This window comes from Leiobunum rupestre, chromosome 2 (assembly GCF_980474605.1).
Source record: "Leiobunum rupestre chromosome 2, qqLeiRupe1.1.hap1, whole genome shotgun sequence".
NCBI lineage: Eukaryota > Metazoa > Arthropoda > Arachnida > Opiliones > Sclerosomatidae > Leiobunum > Leiobunum rupestre.
The window spans coordinates 85,946,371-85,970,821 of NC_143385.1; the positions used below are offsets into that span (position 1 = coordinate 85,946,371).

The 24,451-nt window shown below is 37.9% G+C and overlaps 1 protein-coding gene across 1 annotated transcript in view; it reads right to left on the reverse strand.

Moving 5' to 3' along the window:
• Positions 1-22,329, reverse strand: part of LOC149960206 (ATP-dependent DNA helicase DDX31) — a 28,785-nt gene extending 6,456 nt beyond the window's left edge. The window contains exons 1-6 of the mRNA XM_090166586.1: positions 22,179-22,329; positions 20,347-20,504; positions 16,450-16,750; positions 14,859-14,900; positions 13,274-13,338; positions 11,758-11,877 (exon numbers count right to left, since the gene is read on the reverse strand). Of these exons, the coding sequence (XP_090022712.1) occupies positions 11,758-11,877; positions 13,274-13,338; positions 14,859-14,900; positions 16,450-16,750; positions 20,347-20,504; positions 22,179-22,268 (776 nt within the window). The 5' untranslated portion in view covers positions 22,269-22,329. The remainder of the gene's footprint in view (positions 1-11,757; positions 11,878-13,273; positions 13,339-14,858; positions 14,901-16,449; positions 16,751-20,346; positions 20,505-22,178) is intronic.
• Between the last annotated feature and the right edge of the window lie 2,122 nt (positions 22,330-24,451).

A 24,451-nucleotide genomic window follows, 5' to 3' on the forward strand; every position in this document is an offset into this window, starting at 1 on the left:
CCCCGACCCTGACCCCGATAGTCGGGGATCCCTGGGTTTTCATCCCTGTCCCCGATCAGGTTGGGGTGGGAAATGAGTCGGGGTTTTTAAAAAGGTCGTTTTTTTGAAAAAAAAAAAAAAAAACGTTTTCTAAACGTCTAGACTAATAAAAATAACTGACGCAGACAGCCAGTGTTCGTTGTGCATGCTTGAAAAGGAGTCTGGACAATACCATTATTAATTTTACCATTTTTAGCGTAGGATAGGTATAGGATTCTCTATTTTTTGCAAAATTTCGAAGTCTTTAAGTATGACGCACAGGCACAACGGCACTTTGTACTTTTTAAAGTGATGGTATGGTTTGATGCGTTCACTCCAGTTTTCTCTTTAAATTATTGTAGTTATTGGCAGTCAACACATCAGGTGCATCTTTAGGGAACACCAGAAGAGTATATTATACCATGGCGCCTAAATTATCTGTAATTTGGGATCATTTTGAGAGTATACCTAACAATAAAAATTCTGCAAAATGTATACACTGTTGTAAGACTCTGGCAATAACACATTCATCAACTAAAACTCTTTGGGACCATTTAAAACGACTTCATCCACATCATGAAAAGACTGCTAGGGAAGCTTCCAACAATCAGAAAAAGGAAAAAGAAAGAACACTTCAAAAAAGGAAGTCAGTTTACCATCTATTTACTGGTAAGTTAAGTTCTTGTCGCAAATCTACAAGTCAAGGACAAGAAATTGATGTACCTAATAGAAGTGGCTGCGTCGGCAGATTAAGTAACTTACAACAAATTCAAAATTAATCAGATTTCAAAGAAATACAATTTTATTCAGCTGACGATGATCAGAATGAAAATCCCGATTCAACTATATCACCAGCACCTTCACCGTGCTCTTATCAGACTTCTACTACTACTACTACTAAATTTGTAGGCCACGGCTTTGGAACTATTAATCGTAAACCAAGACAAAGTTCCGTTCTTGATAGATTATTGGTTTCATGGTTGGCTGACACTTCGCTGCCATTTCTAACAGTTGACAATCCCAGATTAACACATTATATGAAGTTCTTAATCAGTATCCTCATTGCTATTCCATGCCCCATGAAGGGAAGCTAAGGTTGTCTACCATGCCCTTGCTTTACAATGCGATTAAATTAAAAATAAAGCAAATTTTTGAAAATGTGGAGTGGTATTGTTTTGATATCGACATGTGGATGTCGGCAAGTCACCATTCATATCCGAGATTCGTGGGACACTACATCGAAAAACCGATCTAGGTTAGAAAAATGGCAGCGCTGGAGTGTAAGCCTGTGTACACTCGACATGACAGCAAAAGTATTAATGAAGCACTTGATAACTTTCAAAATGAGCGGGGTTTGAAAAGATAATCTTTGCACTTGGCCCTTCGGGATTCGGAGATAAACATGGTTGCAGAAATGCTAATCGGTCAAATAGATGATGCCAACTGTTTCCTACATCTCCTCAATCTAGTTGTCACGAAGGGAATATTAGATCAACATGCAGTGAAGGATATGATAGCGAGAGCCATAATGGTCTCTCATGATTTCACATACCAAGTCAATTTCCAAATAGCTCTAAAAAAGCTTTTGAAGACAAAGGAAAGAAAACACTTAAACCTATTAAAAACCAACCAACTCGTTGGAACAGCACGCATTGTATGTTGAAAAAAATTATAGAAATTAAAGACGAAATAGTTACTGCAACCTAGGAGCAACAACAAACACAAGGAGAACGCATCTAGCCTTTAAACACGCTAACGAAGGGTTGTGTACGAATTTCATTGAACGAGCGTCACGAGCCTTTATGATTAACGTTTTACAGGCGGGGGGAGAATTTTCCACTTTCCGACGGCAGCAGGCGCTAAAGCGTCTAGCCAATGAAAAACGTACAGAAGAAAATCCACGATTTTTGACGGGTTGCGTTCTCCTTGTGTGGGGTGTTGTGTTTGTTGCTCCTAGCTGCAACAGGGATGTTTGAGTCAGATGGAGTATCTATTGGCAAAAGTAAGCCCAAACCTAACGATTGGTTGCTAATTGAACCGCTTTGTGAATTATTGGGTTGTATTTACGAAACTACTCTTAGGGAGGAAAATCTTTAATCGGAGGCATTAAATCATTTGAAAGCTCTAACCTATGAAAAGTGCGAAACTCGATTAAATTGTTGGAAATAAAGTAACATCCTAAATCTGTCAGTCAGTATCAAATTTTTATTTAACATTAAACATTAAACAAAGCATTAAATTATAAGGTGTTAACAATCATTACGAACGATCCATTGCCATGAGAACGGGTTAAAAAACCAGAAACAAGCAAGGGTGCCAGGCAGACAGATTAAATTTCCTAATTTCTTTTACAAAGAGCGAGCAATACGTAATAACTTATTGACGAAGTACTATTCCGAACAAAGTTCAGCGTATCTCGATAGGCGCAGTTCCAGCGTGCGTGCGTCAACTAGTACTGATGGTTCCTACTGGAGGAATTCCACAGAGGCCATCGAAAGACTTTCAACTCAAAATCAAAATGATCCAATTTCAACTGTAAACCAGTCTCTGACAATTTCATACCACTCATTAGAAATTGAGGTAACGCGTCAAATAGATGGTTACATGCACCATATTGATTTAGATCCGGATGAAGATCCATTACAATATTGGAAAACCAAGACACTAAATACCCAGATTTCTCGAAGCTGGCCAATCAATAACTGACAGCTCCACTCAGCAGCGTGGCCAGTGAGAGATAATTTAAAATTGGTAAAAGAACCATAACTGTGTAACAGACGGATTTTCGCGCATCCTTAGTTAACAACAGAGCTAGGCCTGAGGTAAGTGTGGTAACAGCATTACCTGCTTGACAATCTGCCACATCCTATTTCCTACTTATATTATATTTTTGTATAACTGTGAAGACTACTGTTATACTACTTTATTGTTTAACTTACGTCGTTATGTTACTAGTGCTAATTCACGGTACTAGTGCAGACGCTGGAAGTGCGGGACATAGGGCAAAAGTGCTATTTATTATATACGTTTCGCCACGCACCGGACAGAGGGCGTTATCATCAGTCGGGAGATATATACTTCGGCGGCAGAAGGAGAAGGTCAGAACCGTAAAGAAGGGAGAGAGAAACAGGAGGGCTGCGGAGAGATGAGCCTCCGCTGCAATAGTCCAGTCCAGCCAGTGTAGTTGTTCTTTCACTGAACAACCCTCTCATTAGTCCTTGGTTATCTATTAAGTTCGACCAGTATTGTTTTGCCGTCTATTATCTAGATGTACAGAGGTTAGTGTAGGGCCTATTTTCACCGGTCAGTCGCCATGGATCTAAATGCATTGGTGAGTGTACTTTGCCATTATGGTTTCTCGTCGCTATTTAACTATTAATTTACAAATACTACTTTAAACTGATATTTAATTCCTTATAATTATTATTATTATTATTATTGAGTGGGGTGGCAAGCCAAACACTTCGACCTAAGGTCCATTGTGCATCCCCAAACTGGTTGACTTAAGTAAGTCCTATTGCCGACATAAAGCTTAAAATCTGCCCGGCCGTGATATTAGAGACGTCATACGTCTCCAACCGATGCATACCCAAATGCTCAAACCTCTGGGCTGCATAGTAATCGCAGCTACAGAGTACATGTGAGGCAGTTTCCTCCTCAGCTAGACAAGCTCTGCAAATCGGGTCATCACTTACCTCAATAAGCGTTAAATGTCTGTTAAGATGGCAGTGACCTGTAAGTAGGCCAGTAACAATCCTAATACTGGACCTAGAGAGCGAGAGTAATTCTCTAGCTCTCTCCCTAGATGGGCCAAGAGTGAACTCTTTGGCCTGCCTTTGACCCTCAATTTCAGACCATTGTCTGAGTTGACGATCCGACATAAACTTGGAGATTAAGCCGCGTACAAGTCCTCGGGAGATGGGGAGAGCAGGTTCTGGACCAATGAACCCAGCCCTCGCACCTTCCTTGGCCAAGGCGTCGGCCCTTTCGTTCCCAAGATGCCCCTTATGCCCAGGTACCCAACAAAGTTGAACTTTATTGTGCAACCCAAGAGTGCAGAGGAGATCTAAGCAGCTAAAAACCAGTTTAGATAGAATACTATACTGGCTGAGAGCTCTAAGACCAGCCTGGCTATCTGAATAAATCTGGATAACCTTCCCATGATACCCCTGATGTAAACAGTGAGCAACACAGGAGCAAATGGCAAAAATTTCAGCCTGGAATACACTAGTGTGTATCCCTAGACTTTCATAGAAGCCAAAATTATTAGTAAGGCAATACATCCCCGCACCAGTGCCATAGTGTGTCTTAGGACGATCTCTCCTCTGGTACCGAGGGTCAAGTGACTCCACTCCACACGGCTAGGGAAGTTGACCTCAAAAGGTTTACTAAAGTGGAGTTTAGTAACCATCAGATCAGAGCCCATTGTTAAAATCGGCATTCCTTACTCTTGTACTAGTTAAATAGGCTTAAGCCTTAGCGCGTTGTAAATTAATCGATGTCGAACGATTTAAAATTAAACGTCTTTTCAAGTCACTCTTTATTGTATTTTTAATACTTTAAGCTCGATCCCAGGTCTACTGGAATCCATATCGGTTACAGTAAATAAAAAATGGCACCTGAACTGGGGCACGAGGTTTTCTGTAAGCCTTGTTGCAGGTAATCTTTTGTCCATTGGCACGTGTTTTGCGGGCCTTGGCCAAAGTCTAGATAAATTGGTTTTGACTTTTTATAATGTCGTCTTTGAGAAAACTATAATAGAATGTCGTTATACAGACACTTCTAGCAATTAGCGTTGGTATACGTTACTTATCCTTTACTATTTTTTTCCCGGAGCTATACTCTAGGACACATGGCGCATTATCACAATTGGCGCAATCCAGTGGCTGAGGATGAAGAAGAGTCATTGGAACGGGTACAAAGAATACCAGTTGCTCCTACTAGAAATATACCGGTTACTGGAGCAGGTGATCCCTCGGAATTTAGATTGAGGGCTCCCAGACTCTTGGTCCCTCAGAGAGTAAGAAACCCGGAACAAACGACTGATTCTCTAACGGCTGGTTTATTTCCTTCAGGCAATCAAGCGACACTTTCCTCCACGAGGAATGCACCTCCAGTCACACCCACGCCTGAGGACCATTTACCCCGAGAAGACACCCCTCGGATAAGACATACTATTTTTGGGGATTTTCCAACGGTTGGTAGCCAGCGGAGAGACGTGAGTAGGAATGATTTTCCTTGCCAAAACACCTCTACTAATAGAACCACGGGGAATTTGGGTAACTTTGATAACGATCACCCCTTACTTAGAGAGCCAGATGCAGTACGTAGGCCCGTTGGTCCTCCTATAAACACTCGGGAAAGTAATTTTCGAAGTAGTCCCTTTTACTCTGAGACTAGAAATACTAGAGAGGAAATTCCTCAAGTAGGATACAACCAATACCCCGACTTCCTTATCTTTCCTTTTCCAACTAAATGTACTAAAGGGGATAAAACTCAGTTAAATAGTAACCTACATAGTCCTCAAGGGACAGGAAGTAAAGGTAAAGCTCTCCCAACACGTAATGACCAACTGGACGATTTGGTAGGCGTAATGAAACAATATTTTCAAGGGTTAGCGGCTAATCAAGCTCAAAGGAGTGTCACTCAACATAGGCCCAAACTACCCACTCCGACGTTTTATTTTTCTGGCGATAAGCGTGAGGTCTACTGGAATCCATATCGGTTACAACTGATACCAGAAAATGCCGAAAAATTGGTGTTCCTTTATTATAACCTGAGAGCAATCTATTACAAAATCGAAAATGTGGTAGATGAATACCAAAGATGGCAAAGTTTAAGCAAGCCTAGCAAGGACAAAAACTTTGAGCTTCCAGAAGTTCCGGAGTAGGAGCTAGAGATAGAAGATAATGAAGATTCCATTCCATTTGATTTTGATCAAGATAGACAGGGTGTCCACTAAAAAATGAACCAGGGCGAATATTTAAAAATCTGTTTTAGGTACGATTTTGAAATTTTCAAGTCGTATTTTTTTTTCCCATCAAGACAGAATAGGCGATATTATAAAGTCAGATATGCTTGCTCAACTTGTTAAAATGGGATAACGAAATAGTACAGTTATCTTTAATGAATTTAGATTTTAATTTTTAACTATTGACCACTATTTGTGGGTCATATTTATTACAAAATGACTCAACACTGCTTGCCAAATTGTAAACATGGCGGTAAGGATGAAACTGCTGGAGCCATGGCCATTTGTGACTTGTGCCTGCTAAGCTTTCATATTGCTTGTGTGGGCATTACTAAAACAGAAGCTAAGAGATTCTACTGCTGTCCACTCTGTAGAGCTGGATTACAGAGGGCTATTACAGCTACTAAAGACCTGGAAGAATCTAAAAAACTTATTACTTCCTAGCAACAGGATATTGAAAAACTAAAAGCCATACAGGTATCTAAACAGAAATGTTCATGCGGTGATCACATCAGCGTACTAGTCTCCGAAGCGGAGACACTAAAGAGAGAACTTGATACTTTAAAAAAGGACATAAACACAGTAGATGAAAATTACGCAGAGGATCTCGATTCCTTAAGGACAGATGTTAGTATGCTGAAAGAAAATACCTCGCAACAATTGCTAGAAATCTCCAATAGACTCAGCTTTTGTGAAATTCAAGAACGACAAGAAAAGACAGAGGGAATCTATCTGCCTGAAGGAATTCAAAACAGTTCTGATATAGATGAGGCGCCTGGTGCAGAACAGCCAAAACCATGTTCATTCGCAGGAAGATTAGTTGCAAATAATATAAAATCAACCCTGAACCATAATGATATAAAAAACTCCACAAAATTAGGTCAGTCAAACAGAAATAAAAAACACGGTAAGCACTACCATTCATATGCTAAAGGAAGATTAGTTACATTGGGCCAAATGCCAAATGACCTCATTGATGAATGTAAACTGAAGGCAGCTGAGGAAATGGATGAATATTTCATAGCAAATTGCTCTACCAAGACTACAGAAGATAAGCTCCGCATCTATCTTAAGGAGATGCTCAAAGAACCAATTCATATTCGACAAGCACAAAGCTATAATTTGGAGAAAACTTCATTTGTAATCAGTTACTTGCAAAATAGTTCTGAAATATGTGTGGCAACGCTATGGCCAGCTGGTGTATCCTGTGTAAAACTAGGGAACACAAGGCAAAAGAAAACCTGGCGTCTTAACGACCATGTAACAGCCTTGGAACTGTCATCTACACCGAACTCAAAATTTGTAATATCACGGTGTCACAGAACACAAACTGAAGTTGATTTAGCTAATCATTTATTAGACCTTGGAGTCGAGGGTCTAAATATAGGAATTCTGAATGAATCAACCAACTCTAAATACAAAACATTTCATTTTGAATACAGTAGAAAGTATGATCATTTGATCCTGGACTTAACCAACTGGCCTCGCCCTATTGGCGTAGCCTGATTTATTTCCCGCCTGCAAAGGAATCTGGATGACACAGATGGTGGGAAACTTCAACCCAATAAATTGGTTCGTAATGATGACCCAGTCTGACTCACTGATCAAGACCCACACTTGATACCACTACAAAAAGGGATAATAATAGCTCATCTGAACGTCAGAAGTTTACTACGACATACAATCGAAATCAATCATTTATTACAGAAGTATAATGTGGACCTTCTGGGGCTATCCGAAACCTGGCTGTCAGACAGTATACATGATATATCAATTGATAATAATAACTATACTAAAAGATCGAGTAAGGAAACGTGGCGGGGGTTTATGCGTCTTCTACAAAAGTTCACTGCAAATATCTTTACTATCAGTTGAGGTTGACATTGTTAGCTCAGAATTAGAAACTAGGTGGCTCTGTATCCATAGGAAAAACTGTAAACGTACTGTTATCGGAATATGCTACCTCCCCCCGAATGGCAATTATAAAAACTGTAACTTGGACCTAAAAGCTCAACTGCAAGTATTAACTGATAACCCACAGAATGACGAAATTATCTTTCTTGGGGATTTTAATACAGACCTAATGGGATCTGTATCAACAAATGTACGCCATCTGAAACATAGCACATATGGATTTCAACAGTTAATTAAGCAACCGACTAGAACTACTTTGACAACGACAACGCTTATTGACCATATATATACTAACATGCCTATAAGAATTAAGCAGGTAGCAGTTATACCAATGGGAATTTCAGACCATGACCTTATTGTCTGTATCAATAAAAAAAGCTGCCCTAAAACTATAAAGAAAGTCAGAAAAGTCCGAAACTATCGTAAATCCACTGCAGATGTTATTATAAAAGATATTCTTCAAGAACTTAATGTAGAAATGCCGAACATCATTGATGTTGATACTGGAGTAAAAACTCTAAACTGCACTATACTACAAGCCCTAGATATACATGCCCCTTTCATATCTAAGAGAACTAGTGTATCAGATCCACCATGGTTAAGTTACGAAATTAAGCATTTAATGCATCTACGTGACGTTTACTACAAGAAGAGCAGGATACCAGGCTCACGATTTCTGGAAGAACAATATAAAAAATATCGAAATCAGGTAACTGAGAAAATACGAAGAGAGAAACTTAACTATTTCAAAAAGAACATTCATTCTGAGAGCAGTAACAGATGTGATGTTTGGAGAACTTTAAAACCATTTTTGAAAGCTAAAAAGTCTAATATCGATATAATTGATCGTAATGGTAAGGTAATTACCACACCTAAAGACATTGCTACGGAATTCAGTAACTACTTTGCGTCAGGGGAACAGAATATAGCAGGGATAATAGATCCCTTTCCCCCATTGGTTCAGCAGGAAAGTAAAGAAAAATTTAAATTTCACTTGGTAAGTGAGGATACAGTTTTTCGCTATTTAAAGAATACGCCGATAAAGAAAGCTACTGGTTTGGATAACATACCACCAAAGTTTATACGATGCCTTGCAGGAATAGTAACCCCGTTTCTTACCAAAATTATAAATATCTCTTATGAGACTTCAGAATTTCCTACTGACTGGAAAATAGCCAAAGTAGCACCCATATATAAAAAAGGAGACCGGACTAAAATGGAAAATTATAGACGTGTTTCTATCTTACCATGCTTTTCGAAGTCTATTGAGTACTTTTCTCTCAAACAACTACACGACTTTCTTGAACAAAATAATTACTTATACCGACTACAATCCGGCTTTCGACCAGGCTATTCCACGACGACAAGTATATTCTACTTGTTGGAATCATTGTGGACAGATTGAGTAATGGTCACTATGTAAGTGTCCTGTTTGCTGACCTGAGTAAGGCCTTTGATACTGTGGATCACGACATTCTTTTAACTATACTTAAGAACAAGAATTTATCTACGGAGGCACTGAAATGGTTCAAGTCCTACTTTACTAATAGAAAACAGGCTGTGGTAGTCAGTGGGGAAATCTCAGATTACCAGAATGTCCAGCAAGGTGTTCCCCAGGGAAGCATTCTCGGACCGACATTATTTAATGTATATACCAGTGATATAAATCAATCTCTGGCTACAAGTCTCTCTAAGGAGTATGCGGATGATAATGCTCTTATAAATTCGGCAGCAACAATTGATGAGTTAATGAGGGAATTGGAGAAAGTAACACAAAATTTTAAATCCACTTTGAAATCTAGGCGCTTAGTACTAAACGAGGGGAAAACTGAATTTATGATTTTTTGCCCCAATGGAAAATCATTACAACCAGATGACCATAACACGATCGTAGGTACTGAAATAAAGAGGGTATCGTCCTACAAATATCTTGGGGTCATAATAGACGATACACTAACATGGAAACATAACATCGATTACGTCATTAAAAAAACTACAGTCGGTTAGGTATACTAAGACCGCTACAAGCATCTCTTGACACAGACACCCTAAATATATTATACAAAGCCCTTATACAGCCAATTTTCACCTATGGTGATATTTTTTATAACCCGGCCAGTCAATCCAATTTAAAGAAAATACAAATTGCTCATAGTAACGGTGCACGTTTTGTTGCCAGAAAGAAGAAAGGAACCTCAGCTACATATACACGAGACCAATTAAACTGGCTCACACTGAAACAGCTTTATGTTAAAAATATCTTGATACTTATGTATAAAGTGTCAAAAAATCGCTGTCCAGAATATCTTTTTGACTTTTTTAGAAAACCTGCTGAAGTTCATAAACACCAAACCCGCGGTTCTAAACTAGACTTTTATTCTGATCATCTAAAAACATCCTTACATAATAAGAGTTCTAAACATCGTGGTATAAGTTTGTGGAACAATATGAAAAGCGAATTAAAACAAATAGACCATTTTAAACAATTCAGGGAAGATGTGACAAAATATATTATTAGTATGGACATATAATTGTATTGAGACTATATTTCAGAGTTTAAATTCCTTATTTTATTTTTTAAATGAATACTCGGGACCTCTTTGTAAATCAGATTTTTTTCTGAAAGAGACATCCAATAAAGCCTTTTATTATTATTATTATTAAGATGTAGGGGGAAACCTACTGCAAAAATGTCAATGACCTTGAACCATGTCTTCAAGGTCATCTAAAATCTCACTCTAGAACCGTAAGGGTTAGAAAGTTGGTTCCAATTAGACACGTGTTTCACGTGACTTTTAAGTACAAATAGCTTTGACCTGATTGGATTTGACCAATAGGAAGCCAAGAAATGCTAGATGAAAAACAAGAAGGTTGTTAAGTTGATAACGTGTCGGAAGCAAGGTTCGGGAGCTGATAACTCTAAAGATACTCGTGTTAGAGTACTGAAATTTGCTACACATCCTCACCAGGATTGAGGGTCATTAGTTAAAAAAATTCATCGACCTGGAACCATGTCTTCAAATTCATCCAAAAACTAACGCGAGAACCGTAAGTGTTAGAAAGTTGTTCCAATTAGAAAAGTGTTCCACGTCACATTGTAGGTCTAATTAGCTTTGATTTGATCGAATTTGACCAATAGGAAGTCGAGGAACTGTTTTTCAAAATCACAAAGGTCGTTAAAATGAAAATTGAAAGAAAACGCACAACTCGAAACCAATTCGTGTTACATCGAAATTTGCTAGACTAACTCATTATGGTGGTCATCATGACAACATTTAAAAATATTTTCAAATTTTATTTTACGCTAAGCCTAATATTCATTCAAAGTTTATTTTTGTAAGTACAAAGTTAGTTGTTTCTTAAGAAATAATAAAGTTATGTATACTATTTGAGAAAAGAGCGAAATGGTTCGGTTATTTTATAAAAATGGGAGAAATGAGCGCTTAGCAGCGGCAATTTTTCTAACACTTACGGTTCTCGCGTTAGTTTTTTTATGACCTTGAAGACATGGTTCAAGGTCAATGAAATTACTAAACTAAAGACCCTCAATCCTGATGAGGATGTGTAGCAAATTTCAGTACTCTAACACGAGTATCTTTAGAGTTATCAGCTCCCGAGCCTCGCTTTCGACGTTATCAACTTATTATTTTGAATAATTACAAATGCAAATTATCCCTGACCCTGTTTTATGGGGTTTTTATCTCCCCGTCCCCGACTAAAATCTCTCCCCATACGATCCATATTGAAGAATATTTATACTATCTTTTATGGAGTTGAATTCTAGCAATTTTTCAATGCAGGATTCAAATCCCACATGTTTACCATAAGCCATAAAATACTAAATATACACATACCGATCAGCTTCATCAACTATTAGCCACTTCACAAATTGCAGACTTAAATTTGTTGTATGTTGTAGATGATCAATTAAACGGCCTGGTGTTGTTACTAATATAGTTATACCTTTTCGAATTCTAAAGCAAAAGAAAAATATACAGCACAATTGGTAATACTAAAAATGATGCTAATTTTTCTAATAAAACTTCCAGTCAGAAATCGTACTATTTTAATGCATTAAAATTGTTTGCAACATTTACAGTCAACCTAAATAAAGTTTAGTTAAAAGGAACCACCTATGGACTGCATTGTAAAGGATGATAAAATTAGCGAATAAGAAGATTAGTTCATAATGAAAAGGGATAGTAAAGCTAAACCCTAAACAAATTATAAGAAATTTAAAAACTTACTAATAGCTCGTACCGATAGGTCTTCGAGCAAACGAAAAGACGCGAAACTACGACCAAATAGATCTTCGAGTGAAAAATTAATTAACTTAACGTTGTGTATATACTAATCTCCACCACTCTCCCCCTATTTGGCTTTCCGTTGCTATGTAACTCATTTTAATATTTAGGCTTAGTTTCTCTATTCGGTGTTATAGTCGCAAGCCAGATTTCCTGCACGGTACTGACGAGTCCCAACTAGGACAAAACCAGTATACCGTAGGAATTTCTGGCTATTTTATTTAATTTTTCACTCTAAGATCTATTTGGTCCGAGTTTCGCGTCTTTTTGTTTGCTCGAAGACTTATCGGTACGAGCTATTAGTAAGTTTTTAAATTTCTTCAAATTTGCTTAGGGTTTATAGCTTTATTATCCCTTTTCATTGTAACCGATTTCGAGCCAGGGGGAAACCGAATCGGGTTGAATAGAAATAAAAAAACCTTATTATCATAAATGAAGTCTTTATTAGGGGTCACAAAGGGGTTTACAGTATATTAAGAAGCTTATCTTAATCTATCATAGGATGGACAAAAAATATGAGTTAAAGAAATTATTTAACGTTATCAGAGAGGAGAGCGGATTGCCTCAAAATTTGTGTGGGAGAATCTACCCTTACCAAAAAATAAGTTGGATTTCGGTTTGTATTTAGTTTGTATACACATTATTAGTTGATATTGAGTTGGTAGTAAGTAGGCTCAAGTTGTCAGCATATTTCAAGTTACTATTAAAGGGGTAATAAGTTGTTATTCAGTTGGTAGGAAAATACTGCTTTTGCTAAGTTTATAATAGTTGGTTTTTAGTAGTCAGGAAATTACATAATATTTTTAAGTTGCTTTTAAGTAGTTAAATGTAAATGTTGATTCTGATTTAGTTGGAAATAAGTTGATTAATAAAGAGGATTTAAGTTATTTTTAAGTAGGCATTTGTCCCAAATACAAACTGAAAACCAAGTTGATATACAAGTTGTCCTAAGTGGTTTTTAGCCAACTTATTTTTTGGTAAGGGTAAGTGCACTATTTAACAGCACAAGGCTGCCGATAATAGTAATATTTTTTAGCATAAATAGAGGTATGGTGAATTTACTGACCTTGCTTTCTCAGACTTTTTCTTCTCACCCCCAATGAGACACCCAGGAACAATCCAAGTAAATGCCTAGAAAAAATTTGAAATATTAGAATAAGCCTGGAAAGTGATAGCAGACCTTCAGTGTAAATTTTTTGTTATTGAAATTTGTATAAGGATTATTATCTACTAAAAATATTATTCAAATGCTATAAACTAGTAAAAACTTTTCTCTACCTAATGATTTCTTTTTTCCAAGTTATTTGACATTGTATATTATTTTAATAATAATTTAAATTTAAGTATAGCTTTAAGCAGCCGACATAACCTACTCATATGGTGAGAAGGAACAGCTGTAGGTGACTTTTGAGTTCAGAAATGTCAATTGTGTTTGAAAATAAACTTTAGTTCTTTATTTTCCCAACAAAAGGTCAACCACCTATCACATCAAGACCATTTGTAAGGTTCACACTAATTTAACGGATGAACATTGAGGAATTTAAACTACGGAATTCAACATTTAAATAATTTAATATTGAAATATTAAAGAGCTTATACCAAATTAGGTAGTTAAACTGTAGCCGTTTCCGGCCCTAGTTTTTGCCCCAACGTGTTTGGCAGCACTGCTCCATGGTAGAGTTAGCGGAGTGGTAATTTATTGTGTAGCTCGCTCTAAGGCCTCCGAAGGCACATTACCCAACCTTCATAAGTAAGGAGCAGCTACAAAACGTATGCCGGTCGTGTGGACGTACTATTCCTCGACTTTTGTAAAGCCATCGATTCAGAGCCTCACGAACTCTTGAAAGCATTCAAGGACAGAACCTCGCCTGGCTCTCTGCCTACCTAGAGGGCTGCTCTTTACGTGTCATCTTGCCCAGTGGTGCCTCTGATTGCCTTCCTGCTTCGTCAGGTGTCCCCCAGGGCTCCGTACTTGACCCACACCTTTTCGTCATATTTACCAATGCCATTGGTGACAATATTGTATCGAAACTGTACGTCTTTCCACTCAACGGTATGCCCTGCTCTTTGCAGCCAATGTGGGCTTCTTGTGGAGCATCAGCATGACTCGCATCCTGTCAAATTTCAACTGGTCAACCCTTGCCACTCATATAAGTGCTAGGTGTCTCACCCTCATGAATAGTGTCATTCATGAAATGTGCGGCGCTCTGGTCCCCTTATCCCGAACTATTTCAACTTGGAGCCAACCACAGAGAGGCTGCAGGAAAAAATCTCGTTCTACCAGGCTTTCACCTTGCTTCTCGGAAGCAGTTATTTATCCCTTCTTCTGTCCAGGATTAGAATTCTCTCCCGGAACACCTGAAAACTATCCCCCTCAGTTCCCACTTCCAGAAGGAACTCACTGTATATCTGGATATCACTGTCTAATTTAAATTTTGTAGTAATTATACGTATCTCGACGTGATGGGTCTCGAACCCTTAGTCGGGCAAATAAAGAACTTAAGAAATGTATAGGTATGAATTAAAAAACTTAATTTAAGCAGCTAAATTAAGAAAAGCAGAAAGTTATTTTAGAAATTGGGAACATAAATCTATTTAAGTTTAATTTATTCTATAGTCGAATAAAACAAACATTGTTTTATACTACTTACACGGCATAATTGAACAAAACATTCATAGCTCTGAATTGCAAGCTAGAAAACAAAAATTACATTAATGTATCAACAAATTATTGAAACACTGAAATCATTGAAATTGGAAAATAAAAATGGTATACCTTGAAGAAATAAAACATGTGGTAAAAAGCAAATGGGGTAGAGTAGTTCAAATGCCTTTGGTGTTATCAATATGTGATGGAGACATCTAATTCAAAATAAATATGTCCCCATTCAACTAATTCCGTGGATTTTATTTATCCTAGGATACAATACCACAACTTAAATGAACCCTTATTACTCGAAAAAGGGTTCAAACATCTTTTTTGCTTCCCCCACGAAACCCCTCTTTTGATAGCGACGGTCAACTCACTCTCCTGACCTCTCCATGTGGAAGGATTAATTCTTGCATTGTAAGCTCTATCAAAATTGTCAACAGCTACACATTACGAGGTAACGATCACTATCAATAGGGAGATAACGAAGGGAAAACCAAAAAGATGTTTGAACCCAAAATTTGATACTGGGGGATGAAATTATCTGAAATTAGGCCTTAAAATTAAATACATTGATATCTATTTGTCATCACAGACACAATAGAGTGAAAAAAGAAAATTTTATCCCCCCCAACAATTTTCCTCACAACCATTGGAAATGCACAGATATGCAGTCAAAAACAGCAGTGGAGCATCCCCGAATAGCATTGATAATCATTGCTATCTAAATCAGACAACCCCTTCAATTACGTCTTGGGTGTGCCAGTGATTAGCAGACCAAATTAATGTAATCATAAATCAGAATCTAACGCCCATCAAAAGCAGCCAAAATTAAAGTTAGATATTTAGCCAAATTAAACTTTAATTAATAAAAAAAAGAGTAAAAATACATTCAAGGTATTGTATCAAAGAATTGGATGAAAAAAAATTAGCTTTAGCAGAGTACTTTATTATAAAGGCTGGCTATTGCTATGATGATACAAGAAATTAAAGACTTTAAAAAGTCATGGTCTCTGTTAAGTTTTTTTTTTGCAGTGAAAACTCATACAAACATAATAGCTCTATTAACCTTGGTGGAAAATAATCCTTAGGATATCTTTTAGATGTGAAACTTCATTGGGAATTCTTTAGAAAAATGAATCAATTGTTTTAAAATTTCAGGATTGCTTTGGTTTCTAACTTGTGGCTTAATTTTATCTTTCAGGCTGGGGTCAGATTTAGTTTTATGGTTTCTTTATACTAATAACTTGATCAGAAACAGAACCTAGCTTGATCGTGTCACCAAAAATTGTAAGTGTTGGTGGTTACCCAAAAGCTGGAAAGATCTAACTTCCTATCAGAAAAGGTTGATGATGGCACTCTTATGGTAGCCGCACAATCTTTAAAAAATCAATACGAGCTACATAGAAGCTATTTAAGGACAACGAATTAGGGGGATCCTATGATAGACTTATGGTATATTTAAAAACAAAATCCTTTTAACACATTTATATTGAGCTTAAACAATCATGTAAGAAGGCTTGTACTAAAATGTTCGAGCTCTCATGTGTTCCTTTTTTAGCCACATAAATAGATATCTTCACAGAACAAACCTCACGTGTAGGTAGAATCACTAAAGCATGTACTCCATCTTTTCTCTCTAGTTTTGGATGTTGTGCTTGAAGCATTTGCACAATTGGAGTAGCATAAGCTAAAGTTTTTCCCGAACCAGTTGATGATTTAATCAAAACATCGCAACATTCTAATATCTTAGGGATGGCTCTTTGTTGAACTGTAGTCATTTCAGTTACGTTAAGTCTGTCACGTAAGCAAGCAACAAGGTGAGGATGCAAGTCCAAACTTGAAAAGTCTGCACTTGAAAATAGTGGATCCTGTTTTTTCGACACCTCATTCCTGAATCGAATGAGAACACAATAAAAAAGCCATTAAAATTATAAACACATATTTCTACCAATTTTACAGAATTGTGATACACTAGTGTGTGCAATTTATTAAGAAATACTAAAATGTTTTTAACATAAAACTTTTAATTATATAAATTAAAATTTGTGGTGTACTATAAACAAATTAAAATACGTTTTTAACACACGACTGATACTTCATGGTTTATTAAAATATTAAAAATACCTTGTAAGGACCGCCATAGAGGGCGCCCCAGGAGGGGGGCAAACTCCAACACCTCTAGTGGTTAAATACCAGAGGTGCAGGAGAAATAGATATAGATGAAGACGAGACTAGAGAGGGGAAGGTATGAGACAAGCGGCGGAACAATTAAACAGTGAGTGCTAATAAAATATAATTTATGTTGTTTAACCAAACTCAGGCGTCTCTTATATTTAAAAATCTAAGTAATTTATTGTAATACTCGCTACGTAGAAGAGAGTTCATTACAACCTTCGTTAAAATTTTAATTCGAGAGCTTTCGCGGTTATTCATTACATATTTTGAAACAACTAATTTCACTACAGAAATATTTAGTTAACATTTCTCTTATCTATGTACAATTTTTGAATATTTAATTTTTAACTCTCCCCTACCTTTAATTTTTAACTCCCTCCAATTTTTTACACATTGTTCCTTTATCTAAATTTAAATCTCTCTTTTGAAGTAATGTTCTTTAAAAAAATCCATCTTATGTCCTGTTGTATTTCAGATATGATTTGCAATACCATTATATTTGTCGCCTAACTTTACACATTTTTTATGTGTACTGGTACGCAAGGACATTCATGCCCTTCCGCTCTCTATCTATCACTCTAGGGATACTGCCGTGGTTAAAATCATTTCCCCTACCGTTGATGGGAATGATGAACTCACGCTGGCATCTGCTTACTTTCCTTACAATGATTCTCTGCCCCCACCATCACATGAGGTGACCAATCTGGTCAACCACTGTGAGCGGTCGGGAAAGAAACTCATTATAGGTTGTGATGCGATCGCTCATCATGTTATCTGGGGCAGCAGCAACTGCAACGATCGTGGTGATAAACTACTGGAATACGTGGTTAGTACGAAACTTCATATTCTTAATAAGAACAATTAACCAACTTTTGTTACTTGTAACAGAAGTGAGGTCATTGATCTCACGCTGTGCACAGAAAATGTCGTAGCTCTAATTAATGACTGGCGTGTGTCCAGTGAATCATCACTGTCGGATCACAGACACATTTGCTATTAAGTCAGGTGGAAAGTGGTTCAGGTTTATACCAAAGTTTGCAATCCCAGGCGAACCAATTGGCCTGGTTTTAGGGATGATTTAAATCTTCATCTGAAGGATGATAACCCTAGGCTGTCATCGGTGCTGGATTTTGATTTGGCTATTGATCGCATGCAACATGCCATTATCGACTCCTACCACCTCAATTGTCCGGTGAAGTCTACCAACCAGCCAAGGCTAGTTCCTTGGTGGAACCATGAGATTGGTAGCCTTTGCAAAGAATCTAGGAGGCTTTTTAACAAAGCTAAGAGGTCGGGTGACTGGGTTGCCTACAAGCTCACGCTCACTGCATACCATAAGGCCCTCCGCGAGGCCAAGAGGGACTCGTGGAGGAATTTCTGTGAGAATATCTCTGATATTCCCAGTACGGCAAAGTTAATAAAAATTATGGCCAACGATAAGACCGAATTAAGACTGTGCAGAGCGATCTGCGCGCCCTACAAAGGCTGGCTTGTGTCAGCATCACAGGAGCTATGAGAACAGCCCCAAGTGCTTCTCTAGAAATTCTGCTGAACATTCTTCCTCTTCATCTTTTCATAGAGGAAGCTGCTATGGGAGCCTATTGGCTCAACCAGAATGGTTGGTGGAAGGCGAATATTTGGGATAATAGCCACACCAAGATCTACCGGGAAATTTCAAGTCAGCTACCTGTCTACCTAATTTGTTATGATATGATGGCTACGAAGTTACATTTTAGTAAGCCTTTCAATACTTATTTTCCAAGCCGTACGTAGTGGGCTAATCATAGTACCCTCGGGACCAGAGGAGAAATCGTCTGGTTTACCGATGGGTCTAAGACCCACTCTGGCTCTGGTTCGGGGATGTATTGTCTTTCTAGCAATCTCGGCTTCTTTGAAAGCCTTGGTGTTTATGCTAGTGTTTTGCAGGCGGAAATTGCCGCTATTTGCTTCTAGGTTGACTTTTGTCTTAAAAAGAAGCTTCATGGCAAGGTTATCAAAATTTATTCGGATAGTCAAGCAACCATCAAGGCTCTCAATAAGTTTCAGGTCTCTTCAAAACTGGTTTATAGCTAGGCACCAACAATAACGTTCAGCTCTATTGGGTTCCTGGCCATCGGGGGTACTACGGTAATGAGAAAGCCGATGTCTTAGCCAAGAAGGGGGCAGAGGCTGGGTTCTTTGGTCCTGAACCTGCCGTTCTTATCCCCTCTAGCATAGTACACGGCCTTATCTCTAAATCCATGACTGACCGTCAACTCAAGCCTTGGCTTGAGATGGATGGCCAAAGGCAGGCTAAAGAGTTTATCTCGGGCCCCTCTAGGCAGAGAGCTAAGGAGCTTCTTCTCGCTTGCCAAATCTAATATCAGGTTGGTCATTGACCTACTAACAGGTCACTGTCTCCTTAACAGACATCTTTACCTGATTGGAATCAGTGATGATCCAATCTGTAGGGCATGTCAGGCTGAGGAGGAAACTGCCTCTCATGTGCTTTGTAGGTGCGATTACTACGCGGCCCAAAGATTAGAGCATCTTGGTATGCATCAGCTGGAAACTTCTGATTTCTATTATATGCCGGCCAAGAGGATTCTCCGTTTTGTGTCGGATATCGGGCTCTTTAAGTCTTAAGGTTCGGGGTTGCACAATGGACCTCTGGTCGAAGTGGGCGAACGGGCATGTCCTTAGCCCTTCACCCCTTTCACTAATAATATTAATGTTCTTTATACCTATAAATTTTCTTTTCCGTTTGACTTACATAAGATTTTTGCATTCTTTACAATTCAATATAATAGACAGAAAAATATGGCATATCGTAAATCAGGCGGTTGAAAATGGCATGCAAGATTAAAAAGAAGAAGAGATTTAGTTTTTATTCGCAAAATATAAATATTCCTTTATTAATGGCTGGATAAAACTACACAAAAACAATCCTTTAAGATTGATAGTCTCATCTATTAATAGTGTGACGTACGCAACAGCAAAAATGTTAGGAAAATTATAAAACCTTAGGTAGGCCACAATGGTCATAATTTAAAAAAACTCGTATTAATTTGTAACATAACTAAGAGAATACAATATATATGAAGATATTGTGGCTAGCGGTGGTAAGTACCAGTATGAAAAACATAACTGGTAGATATTGTGTATTGTGAAAACAGTCACCAAAATAGGGCGGAAGGTGGCGCGCAGAATTAAGGGACAGAGAGCAGCAGCCCAGGATCAGCGTAGCAGGCAGAGCAACTCGGGACTTAAGTAGAGTTAGAAGGAGTTGTTTATTGTTAACATTATAGAGAACACAACAGTAGAGTACTTACAATTTTACTACTGGTAAATCAGGATTATTTTTAAAAAGAGATGAAATAGGTTTATGTTTATGCAATTTCTGGTGGGTTTTTTTATTGTTGTTCGTTTCCTTTACATTCATATCTTTCTTAACAGATTCAGCAGGCTCAGTGTTTAATTGGTGATTTTCCTATACAAAATCATTAAAAAATTCTTAATAATATGCATTAGAATTTGTAACTTAAATTAAATATTGGGTTTAGGTTATAGCATAAGTAATATAATAAATACAAGTATGACCCTTCCTATTCTCACAATGCTTAGTTTTTTAATGATAGTCACCAAAGACCATATAAAACCCAAAAAACTGTTTTTTTTTGGTTTAAACCAGGGTTTTTTAAACACTGCTTTATTTTACTTTTAATCTATTTTTCGCTTTTGTTTACCCGTGCATACCATAACAAAGTTTTAGCTAAGACCATTTACACCTGGACTAGAGTCCCCGCTACTGAAGCGCCACGACTGGCCCTCTTATAAAACTTTCGCCCACAAAAAAAAAGGGACCTGAGAAAACACGTTTACTTCGTTCTCTTTCTCCGTAAAATGTTCCGTTCGCCCATCCCGCTGCCATCGAACCGTACTACGGAGCACGAAGCGTTCACCGCCTCGGAAAGGGGGATGAAAAATAAAAGGGGATTAAGAGTTTGTGGACAAAATTCGCAGATTTTCTCCGCTTTGTGGTGTTTTGGTGGGGACAATTCAGAAAAAGCGGAATAGCGTTACTTCTCCAGTCCAGGTATAAATGGTCTTAGGTTCTAGTTTCGTTTGTTACAAGTTTCACCAGAATCAAGTTTTAGTTTAATTTTTATTTTGTATAAGAACAATAGCAACATTTTCAAGCGAATCAAAGGAAAATATAGGTAAAACCATAATAAAAAAATAGGATTCTTATCAAAAAACCGTAGATAAACTAAAGTGAAATGTTTTCAGTTTATAAACATGAAAAAACCTAATTAATTTATAGGAAGGAATTGAAAATATATGAAATTTAATTTTGGAATAATTTTTAGTTAATTAAAAAAAACAACGTTTTTTTTTAAAAACATCACTTACAAGTAGACTACCCGAGGTGGTTATCACCGATTTTGTTGAAACTCGGGGGTTAGGTAGACCTTATGGTAGTATGAAAATTCGCAAAGGGAAAAGTTGCAATGGGCTTAAGTTTTCCTATGGCAACCCAAAATGTTTTTGACCTCTCCATTTAAAAAAGCATCTAGTGTGATTTGAGAAGAGGTTTTAATTCCTAGCGCTAGTAACCTTTTGGATTTTATGTTTCAAGAAAACGTTTATTTCACCAAATTACTTGAACGATTTGACAAAGATGACAAAACGCCCAAAGGATTCCATTCAACCTTAAATCTTACAGTATTTTAAAATAATTTAGAATAAACAGCCCAAAATATCAAATTGTATGTTACGAAACAGCAACTTTATTAAGGCAAAAACTTTAAATTTTTGGTTTCTAATCGATCTTAATTTCGCATCTCTCAGGAGTTTTGTAAATCTTCTGGTTTTATTTCTATTTTGATTCAGTGAAAAATTTCAATTTCACAGGTGGTGTATTTAAAGGGCAACGCAAGCTCTGTGGCAAAAAAAGAAAAAGCACTGTGCTTTTTAACCCCCTACATCCCCACTGGGTACTGGCGAGACCACGTTGAGTTTACCGTAAATTTCGCACTTTGCATACATAGTCACACAAATGCCAGCTCACTTGCGTTGCCCTTTAAGATCAAGATTTAAAATTTTAATTGGGGTGGTTAAACATATATCTATGATTATCCAAAGAAAAAAAAACATTACTAACTTCCAATTTATGTTTCTTCGTGACTGGTCTTCTTCTTGAAGTGTCATTATAAATATTGATTATTAACTCGTTATCCCCAAAATTAGCCATGATTTGTTTATAATTTATAATAAAACTTTGTTTATTATTTCCACGTGGCCCTCTAACTAAAAGGAGAGTATTGACAAGACTTTTTAATTTGTCTGTAGCAGACGCTAGATCATTGGTGCAACCTTGAACCTCGGAGAAGCTAGCGCCTTTACGCCACCTGGGGCGTGATTCTACTCTTATCGTTAGGAGTTAACGAAAGAAAATTTTCGTTGGCTCCATTGAAATTATATTAGCTAACAAAAAATTATTTTCGTTAAGTAGCTAACGATAAGAGTAGAATCACGCCCCTGGACTCATGGCGTTTTCCATTGGAGTTCTCTGAGCGCTCCTAAATATAAAACGTGTCCCATTGGGACAAAAAGAGCAAATCCAAAAAGGAGGCACGTCTTCCATTGGCACTGTTGCTACATCGCGGATTGATCCGAGCTGCCCAAGGTTGGTAAAATTTGGACTAGAAAAGGTTGCCTCGAAAAGGGGGCTTTGATTTACCCGTCGTCTGATTCTAGGTCTGTTACTCAGCCTTCTACTGTAGTACATGACGTCACTGGTTCGGAAAATGCTAGGCTTCTCAAAGTTACAAGTGACGTCACCTGGTTCGGCCAATAGCATTTATTTTCGTACGTGAGACCCCCTTGGAGCTGCCCCAACTCGAGGGACGGGGAAACCAAAAAAGAGCAATTTTTAAGCAAAGTGACTCCGAGAAAAATTCGTATTCCATTGGGCCGGCTGGAAGTCTAGTCCTCCAAGCACCTAGCGGAGTTCTCCGTGGTAGAGCGATGACGTAGAAGGCCAATCCGGATCACGCTCGGAGCAGTCCCAATGGAAAACGCCATCATTTGGTTGCGAATAGTCTAAATGATCCCATTCAATATTAAATCTTTCAGTATTTTTAAATAATTTTGATAATTAAACAAAATAAAATATTGAATCATATGTTACACTGACTTTAAACCTTGGAAGAATAAAGGGGGGGGTAGCGACCAAATGGCGATTTTGTTTCACCTGTGGGCTAAGAGCCACCGAAGCCCCGCCCTCAAAATCGGGGTTATTTACACCTCGCACCATAGATATAAGAAATGTATATAAAGGTCTAGATAAATTTCGGGGCGTCTAATCCTAACATAAAATACGGAATTGTTACCTAGCAGACACCGAGGAAGGCACGTGACCAAGAGCGCGAGCTCGCATTTTAGTACTAAGTTTTTGACCTTTCCGCAGGCCGTAGTCTTTAGACACCATCTGTTGGTGACTTTTATTATAATTTTTAAGTAGGAGACAATGGCTCTCGCAACGATAGCACGAACTTTCTTACCGATAGATAGCGCCTTATAAGGATAGCCTGCAGAAATTACGCGTTTCTGCTAGCTGTCACCTCCGTATTCACTCCCTTTGAAATATTTTATCTAGACCTTTATAAACGTTTCCTATATCTATGCCTCGCACCATAAAATGGTTAATTTTTTTAATACCTATCATGGCGGAATAGTAGAGGAGGGGAAAGGAAAGAAGGCGCTAAATCCGACAGCGTAGTGCCAGTTCGAGGCGGGGGAAAGCCGAGGTAGACTTTTTAAAGAATTCAAACCCAAACAGGTAGATCGCGCCACGGTCGTGCTGGCTGTGTTGGAGGAATAGATAAAAGTCTACCTCGACATACCCCCCGTTTCTTCATCCCCCTTTACGCGATTTCTAAAGAGGAACGTCAGTGCTTAGCCCAATCAGAACTATCAATACCACTCCCGGGCTATTCCTCTATGTACCTATATATAATAATCCTCCTTGGATCCGCTACTATAGCGGGAGATAGGTGACGTCATTCTCTCTGGTGACATTAAATTCTTGGCAGAACCACTCTTTGAGCTCTGATTGGCTGAGATCTGGCTATCGTCTGCCACGGCGTTTGGCCCATTTGCCAGTTACACGGCAGCATTCTAGTTACCTATGAGATTTCTATGCAGCGTTGCCAACCGTACTATAATTATAGTACATTTCGATAATTTTACCTTTCGAAATTTTCCGTACTATAATTTCAATCGCGTACTATATAGTACGCTTTTTGCGATAATTGTACTATAGGTTTACTATATTTCCGATATCTGTGCGATAATTTAAGAAATATTAGAAAGTTCCTTTTTGTTAACATAAGAACGGCGTTTCCAGTTTCTTATGTTACACCTATTAGGCTA